This window comes from Aulonocara sp. 'chitande type north' Nkhata Bay, linkage group LG18 (genome assembly GCF_057382095.1).
Source record: "Aulonocara sp. 'chitande type north' Nkhata Bay isolate Kocher_YH1m ecotype deep benthic linkage group LG18, A_spYH_male_GT1.1, whole genome shotgun sequence".
In the NCBI taxonomy this organism is placed as follows: domain Eukaryota; kingdom Metazoa; phylum Chordata; class Actinopteri; order Cichliformes; family Cichlidae; genus Aulonocara; species Aulonocara sp. 'chitande type north' Nkhata Bay.
The window spans coordinates 683,292-690,791 of NC_141361.1; the positions used below are offsets into that span (position 1 = coordinate 683,292).

Genomic DNA, 7,500 nt, shown 5'->3' on the forward strand with positions numbered 1-7,500 from the left:
ACAAACTGTTCGGTGGATCATTTCTCCCTTCATATCACCTGTATGGGGGGGAACCTATCCAAAACCCACCTGTTTAAAGCTTGCATTATTAGGGGCGTGGCCTTTGGACTGTGTTTGTGCTGTTATTAGCGTGGCTGCTGTGTGGTTCTCTGCAGTAGTGGGGCTCATGTTTTAAATTAGCACGTATCTCTGTGATGCTCCCAAACAGTCTGCACTAACCAGGCTGACAAGGATCAGCTGTCATAACTCCACCCTCTCATCTAAATATGGTCACTAAAGGAAGCAAAGCCCAGCATGGAGCTGAGGGTCACTGAGCCTTCAGGACCCCAGTTTGGCTTCACATAAATTATTTTAAAGGTGATTTTAGAAAACTCTAAAAATATGAACTACAAAATGACGTTAGCAGGAGCAAAGTGATGAAATAAGACACCTGAGAGAGCGAGCAGGTGGCTGCAGGTATGACAGGTGAAGCAGCTCTAATCCTGCTAAGAGGATCAGTCTGCACACACACAGAGTGTAAGCTGGCTTTGCGTGCTGAGGATCAGCGTCGTGGGTCTGATGAGTGGAACTGAGGCATAATGGGAGCAGGCGCCGACTCGACGGGGACGAACCCCCCAAAACACCCTGACCTCTGAACCCGAGACACACAGTGAGCACGGTAAGTGTGTGTGTCTGTGTGTGAGAGTGTGTGTGTGAGAGTGTGTGTGTGTGCGTTACTGATATCACAGAGAAATCTGTTTGGCAGATCTCAGTGAGACACGTTGACCTTAATGACAGTTTGACAGAATCTGAAGGAACTGATCACGTGTGTGTTCGTGTGTGTGTAGGTGTCATGGATGCCGTAGATCCATCTCCTCTGCGACGTTTCGTCATTGCGAAACATTCGATCACCTCCATCTTTGACCAGCTGCTGGACTTTGTGAAGGATGGCTGCGCCTTTGTGGATGGTGAGAAACACACACACTCAGAGCTGTAGGTGCTGTGATGGTGTATGTTCGTACAAACCGGTCTGCATGCTTCCTGGAGTCGTTCTCAGCATCAGGTCTGAAATGGGGACGAGCGTGTGCTGCCCACAGATGCAGAGCCTGCAGCCTCTCTGCTGACCGGCACGCACCTCCTGCTCTGTCTTTAAATAAAGTCTGGCTTCTCTCTGTGTCTGATGCTGCAGTGGCCACAGAGCGGACGCCAAAGGTCATGCCGTTCAGTACGCAAGTAGCCTTTGATGCCCTGACATCAGGAACATCTGACGCTCCTCTCAGGAAAACTCGCTGTCATTTTCATTGTCAGTTTACTCGCTGTGTTTGTTTGATGTCAGAGGCGTGGCGCAGCGAGGACCTGGGTCAGGTGGCCGTGGAGGAGCAGAGTTTGGAGATGCAGAGCTGTGCCATCAAGCTGACGACCATCAGAGATGTCCTGCTCAGGAGACACATGAAGGTGGCGTTTTTTGGCAGGTGAGCAGTTTACAGAAACTGCAGAATATAGGCGGGTGAGCCTGCACACAGTAGAAAACATTGATGTAGCTTCTAGGTTGGAGAAATGAAGCCAAGGTGCTGCATTCTACCTGAAGGCCACCAGATGGAGACAGCAACTAGTTATTTGCAAAGTGTGACTCTGCCCATATTATATCACTTCACAAAAAGTTTCAGTAACAGCAGGGTACGGCAGTGAACAGGAGCTAACGGGGGCTAACAGGAGCTAACGGGGGCTAACAGGAGCTAACGGGGGCTAACAGGAGCTAACGGGGGCTAACAGGAGCTAACAGGCGCTAACAGGGGCTAACGGGGGCTAACAGGTGCTAACAGGAGCTAACGGGGGCTAACTGTTAGCAGTGACCGTGGTCCACTTGATGCAGTGACTACAGAGACTGAAGTTTGTTTTATTGACCCAAAATACTGACAAGCATTCAAACATTTTCATATCTTGCCCAGTATCAACTGAGGGTTGTTGATAACATAAATATATCGTGTTGCGTGATGTTGGGGAGAATGCCATCGTTACTCTCCGCAGCATTAGTAAACACACTCAGAGGGCCTAAGCTAACGTTCATCTTCAGCCTTGCCGTGCCCAGTTTCTCCACATAATGAGTAAGATGCTTGTACTTCCTCTGAGAGAGAAAATACACTTGTTTGTTTACTCATAGTTGCCGCAGTTTATCTTGTCTACATGATGCTCAGTTGGTTTCTTATCATGTCCAAAATGGCCGACAAGTTACTGTCACGTGCCAAGGAGTCACATGTCTGCAAAGCCTCTGTTGGTGCCCTAATCTGTGAGCCTGGTTCTGCTCACGGTTTCTTCCTGTTAAAAGGCAGTTTTTCCTTCCCACCATTGCCAAAGTGCTTGCTCATAGGGGGTCACATGATTTCTGGTTTGCTTCTGTATGATTGTAGCATCTCTGAAGCTATTCCCAAAGTAAAGAGTGCTGCGCCCCCCTTAAAAATCAGGAAACCCCACAGGGTCCAACCAATCTTATAATGGATTTCCTTTGAAACTTCCATTCAAAAAACATCAATCCGCCTGCCTTCAGTACATTAGCAGTAAGTTTATGTCAGAGTAATGAGTGACATCACAAACTCAAGTAATAATTCCCTTTTTATTTCTAAATAAACCGATTTATATGAATATTTAACAGAACATACACGTGAGTTATTTCCAGAGATGGGCAGTAATGTGTTACAAGTAACGGATTACAGTAACGCGTTACAAGTAACTACAAGTTACTTTTTTCGAGTAACAAGTAAAGTAAGGGATTACTATTGCAAAAAAGGTAATTAGATTACCGCTACTTTACCGTAGGAACGCTGCGTTACTGCGTTACTAAAACCGTGATTTCTTTGCGAGAATGTCTCATGACAGTGACGTAAGCGAGTGCGCCATTAGTGACAACAGCTGTGTGCAGATCAACAATGGATCACATATCGAGTGCAGAGAGAGTATGAGCGTGCAGCGTTTAAAGCGTGGAAGCACTGACCTTACTTTGAGTTTGATTCCATAAAAAGTGACAAAAACATTAGTGTCCGCTGTGCGTGGGAAGAAAACTTCTTTTTACAGCGAAAAACCCCTAAACTTCCAAACAAGCACCGAGTAGCTACGACGTAATGGGAAACTCACAGAGAAACTCACGGATTCTTCCACTGACCGCGGCACACCTGCACCAGGGTAAACCTCCGCCTACCCCACTCCTGCTTTACAGGTGAAAATAGAGCAACAGGACCGCTGAGTCTTTGACTTTATTTATTTTCTGCTGTGTTTTACTTGCATCTATTTGAAAGACTGAGTGTAAACACACAAAATATTTTATTTTATGTGCTGGAATGTGCAGAAAATAGGTTTAAATGTTAAACTAATTTCTTCCAGTCAGAGAATGTTGCAGATAATTAAATTTTTGCTTGATGCATAAAGTTAAAAGATTAAAACTAATAAAACAAGTTTGGTTACATTTTGTATGAAGGATTATGTAGAAAAGGTAGAATTGGGCTGAAAGATCTATCGCTTTATCACCTATTCAGGTTGTAAATCGTGTTTTTAAAAAGTAACTAAGTAACTAAGTAACTATTTACTTTTGAAAATAAGTAATCAATAAAGTAACGGGATTACTTTTTTGGGGACGTAATCCGTAATTAGTTACTGATTACTTTTTTCAACTTGACCAACACTGGTTATTTCAAACTGACTGCTGCAGGCACCTGCAGTACCTTTGCAGCCTACCAGGGGGCACCAGACCACACTTTGGGAATCCTTTTCAATATAAAATGCTTCGAGGCGACTGTTATTGTGATTGGATGCTATATTTTAAAAAATGAACAGGATCAAATTATATTAATTTATTTGACCTTTGACATCTGTGTTTTCGAGCTCAGTCATTCGTTCTGAGTCTTAATGAATATAGAATAAAGGCTGATATCACTCTTTGACCCACTGTGGCATTGGCTAATTTTCCAATCACAAGTCGTTAGCCGATGAGGGTGTGGTTGCTCAGCCAGACCCGCCCTTTCTCATCATATTGAATCACTGGCACAGTGACAGCTCCACGTGAGCGATTTAAAACCATCCTGCAGCTTTTAAGGAGGAAATTCTCCACAGAGCCCAAACAGTGAGTGTGTCCAGCTGTAAACATGTTGGGAGGCTGTTGGGACTGACTCACTGCTGCCCCTGCTGGACTGTAGAGGATCTGTACTGTTTGTTGGCGCTCCATTTTTTAGCAGCACATGTTGATGCTTGTGACGTTTGAACTCATTTTTTACTTGAGACGATGAAACAAAGAAATTGAGTTTGCATCAAAGGTGAAGGAAGCTCGTAGTTCAGAGCTCCGGGGACGCTGCGTTACAGTTACAGCCGTTTGTCCTCAGCTCTGATTCCAGCAGCAGCGTGTGTGTGTGTGTGTGTGTGTGTGTGTGTGTGTGTGTGTGTGTGTGTGTGTGTGTGTGTGTGTGTGTGTGTGTGTGTGTGTGTGTGTGTGTGTGTGTGTGTGGATAGAGCCTGATAAAAGCTGAGACCAGCTAACCGACGTTTGTTCTGTGAAAGCAGAGCTGAACACACTGATAAGGTTTATCTGCGACCCCGGCTGAGGCACGCTCACAGTCGGACACGTGGATTTCTGCAGAAACTCATGATGTAACGACCATCACTTGATAAACTGGGTGATGTAATAACTCGTCAGCTCTCACCCGAGGATGGTGAGGCCCTCTGACCTGTGGTGCTGCTCTTGTGCTGTCATACTGCTTCTTGCCCGACTTTGAAGGCCGAACCTGCTCGCTGTTTCGTTCGGTTTGAGCCACGATGATGCAGCGGGCGCTGAGATGAAGGTTTTGGTGTTAGTCAGCATCGTTGAAGGTTTTCATATTAATTATAATGATTGTACATTTGCTGTGGATCAGGACGAGTAACGGGAAGAGCACAGTGATCAACGCCATGCTGAGAGACCGAGTGCTGCCCAGCGGCATCGGTCACACCACCAACTGTTTCCTGAGCGTCGAAGGGACCGACGAAGACGAGGCTTTCCTCATTACCGAGGCGTCCACCGAGAGGAGGAGCGTGACTGTGAGTGAGGTGACAGAAACCCTGCGGTGATCACGATGCTCGTGACACGCCCGCTGGCGTGTGGTGATGACTCGCTGCCTCCTTCCTCCTCAGACGGTGAACCAGCTGGCTCATGCTCTCCACATGGATCCCACTCTGGACTCGGGTACACTGGTCAAAGTCTTCTGGCCTAAAAGTCGCTGCGCTCTGCTGAGAGACGACTTGGTGCTCATGGACAGGTAACGCTCCCTCCTCCTGACCTTTGACCCCACTGATGACGATTCACTTAAATAATATTCTGTGTCAGAACCGCAGGGTTCAGTTTCAACTGCATTTAGTCAAAGTGCCAGTACCAGTACTTACTAACACCGGTGACCTTTGACCTTTGACTCTTGGCCCAGCCCTGGGACCGATGTCACCCTGGAGTTGGACAGCTGGATTGATAAGTTCTGTGTGGACGCAGACGTCTTTGTTCTGGTGGGAAATGCAGAGTCCACTCTGATGAACACGGTGAGGAAACGACTCATCACACGACTCAGCCTGGTTGGCTGCGTGTGAGTGGCTGCGTGTGAGTGGCTGCGTGTGAGTGGCTGCGTGTGAGTGGCTGCGTGTGAGTGGCTGTCTTTGTTAAAGTGGAATAACTAATTCAATTCTGCCTGCAGGAAAAACTTTTCTTTCACAAAGTCAGCGAAAAAATCTCCAAACCGAACATCTTCATTCTCCACAACAGATGGGACGCTTCAGTGACCGAACCAGACTACATCGAAGAGGTGTGTGTGTGTTTCTGTGTGTGTGTGTGTGTGTGTTCTGGTTCTTCCTATGTGGGTTGAGTGTCTGGTTTATGGTTCGCTGGGTTATGGTTATGGTTAGCTGGGTTATGGTTAGCTGGTTTAGGCTCATCATTCATCTTTGATGGTTAGGGTCGGCAGCTAGGGAAAGTAATATGTCAGTGGGAGGTCCCCACGAGGATAGCAACACCCGACATGTGTGAGTGTGGCGGCGCCGTGCAGCTCTGCAGGTGACCCGTTCCTGTGCATCACCTCAGAGCTTCAGCGCACAGACGTCCTCCTTCTAATGAACGCTGCTGTTTTTATTGTTACCTGCTTGGGTGTAAGTCAGGCTGGAAGGAGAATTATTCTCTGAGATTGAAGTAAAGCCGCTGGCAGCAGGACAACATCTCACTCGCCTGCACTGTAGGTGTGGATGCTATGGTAGAAACGCACCGCTCCCCCTGCTGTCCAGGTGAGGAACCAGCACCTGGACCGCTGCGTGGGGTTCCTCGCTGACGAGCTGAAGGTGGTCGGCCTGGATGACGCCGCGGGGCGGATCTTCTTCGTCTCTGCTAAAGAGGTTCTGAGCGCCAGGATGCAGCGAGCACAGGGCATGCCTGAGACAGGTGAGACAGGTGAGACGGGTGAGGGACAGTGGGAGGAGCCTCTGCTCATTTCACATCCGCTCATTTCAAATGCATGACACATTTTTTCAGCCAAACTGTCTATCTGTGATTGGCAGCCTCCCACAAAGGGGGAGGAGCTAAAACATCTGGTTCTAGAACGTGAGGTGAGGATTACTTTGTGAATCATGCAGAGCTGCTCTGATGGAGGCCAAGAGTGAAAATGTGGAGCTGCACATGAGCAGAAGAAGCACACACACACACACACACACACACACACACACACAATCATGAGAGTTATTAAAGTGAAACAACCATCGTCCTTCCTCGTGCTGCAGGGGGCGCTCTGGCTGAGGGTTTCCACGAGAGGCTGAGAGAGTTCCAGAGGTTTGAGAGGACGTTTGAGGTTCGATGTCTGAACTCGTGCAAAAATTCATTAATTTGCCAAAAACAACGATGTGACAGGATGTGACAGTGTGACCTTTGACCTCTACAGGAGTTCATCTCTCAGTCTGCAGTGAAGACCAAGTTTGAGCAGCACACGGTGAGAGCGTGGCAGATCACAGAGGCCATCAAAGGTGTGATGGACGCCATCAACATCGCCTCTGCCGACAGGAAGTGAGCCAAACACTCTCACCTTCACTTTGTTTATTCAAAGGCGGGCTCAGTGTGACCTTTGACCTCTGACAGGATCTGCTGCCTGGAGGAGCGAGAGGACCTGAGAGACCGGCTAGACTTTGTTCGAGGGCAGATTAACCGTCTGAGCGCCAGCGTCAAAGAGAGGATCAGGACTCTGAGCGATGATGTCACAGCCAAGGTAAATGCTCCAGCAGAGGGCGTGGCTTCAGGTCTGGTTTCAGATCGCAAAAGAAGAATGTAACTTCAGGAACACCTCGTGAAAAATCCACAGATGAAAGAAACTGGATCCTTGGCCTGTTCCCTTCTTCGGTTATCAGGTGCTTCCTGTTCCACACAGCCCTGTTTTCTTGGTTGCCAGGTTGGTGGCTCCAGTCAGACGACTTCCAGGTTTCAGACCGCCATTTCCTTTTTTTTTTTTTTTTTTTTTTTTTTTTTTCTTTTTTAAATGACAT

General features: G+C 47.5%; 1 protein-coding gene across 8 annotated transcripts in view; it reads left to right on the forward strand.

Annotated features, from left to right (window-relative positions):
* The first annotated feature begins 500 nt into the window (after nucleotides 1–500).
* The window catches only part of mfn1a (mitofusin 1a), a 13,105-nt gene continuing 6,105 nt past the window's right edge, over nucleotides 501–7,500 (forward strand). For 3 of the 8 annotated variants that reach the window (XM_086271701.1, XM_086271705.1, XM_086271697.1), the window contains exons 1-11: nucleotides 501–658; nucleotides 828–947; nucleotides 1,316–1,451; nucleotides 4,875–5,046; nucleotides 5,131–5,255; nucleotides 5,418–5,526; nucleotides 5,679–5,786; nucleotides 6,259–6,421; nucleotides 6,748–6,815; nucleotides 6,906–7,027; nucleotides 7,100–7,226. In XM_086271701.1, coding sequence (XP_086127827.1) covers nucleotides 833–947; nucleotides 1,316–1,451; nucleotides 4,875–5,046; nucleotides 5,131–5,255; nucleotides 5,418–5,526; nucleotides 5,679–5,786; nucleotides 6,259–6,421; nucleotides 6,748–6,815; nucleotides 6,906–7,027; nucleotides 7,100–7,226 — 1,245 coding nt within the window. In that variant the 5' untranslated portion in view covers nucleotides 501–658; nucleotides 828–832. The remainder of the gene's footprint in view (nucleotides 659–827; nucleotides 948–1,315; nucleotides 1,452–4,874; nucleotides 5,047–5,130; nucleotides 5,256–5,417; nucleotides 5,527–5,678; nucleotides 5,787–6,258; nucleotides 6,422–6,747; nucleotides 6,816–6,905; nucleotides 7,028–7,099; nucleotides 7,227–7,500) is intronic. The other 5 variants (XM_086271703.1, XM_086271699.1, XM_086271704.1 and 2 more) reach the window with 3 other exon arrangements.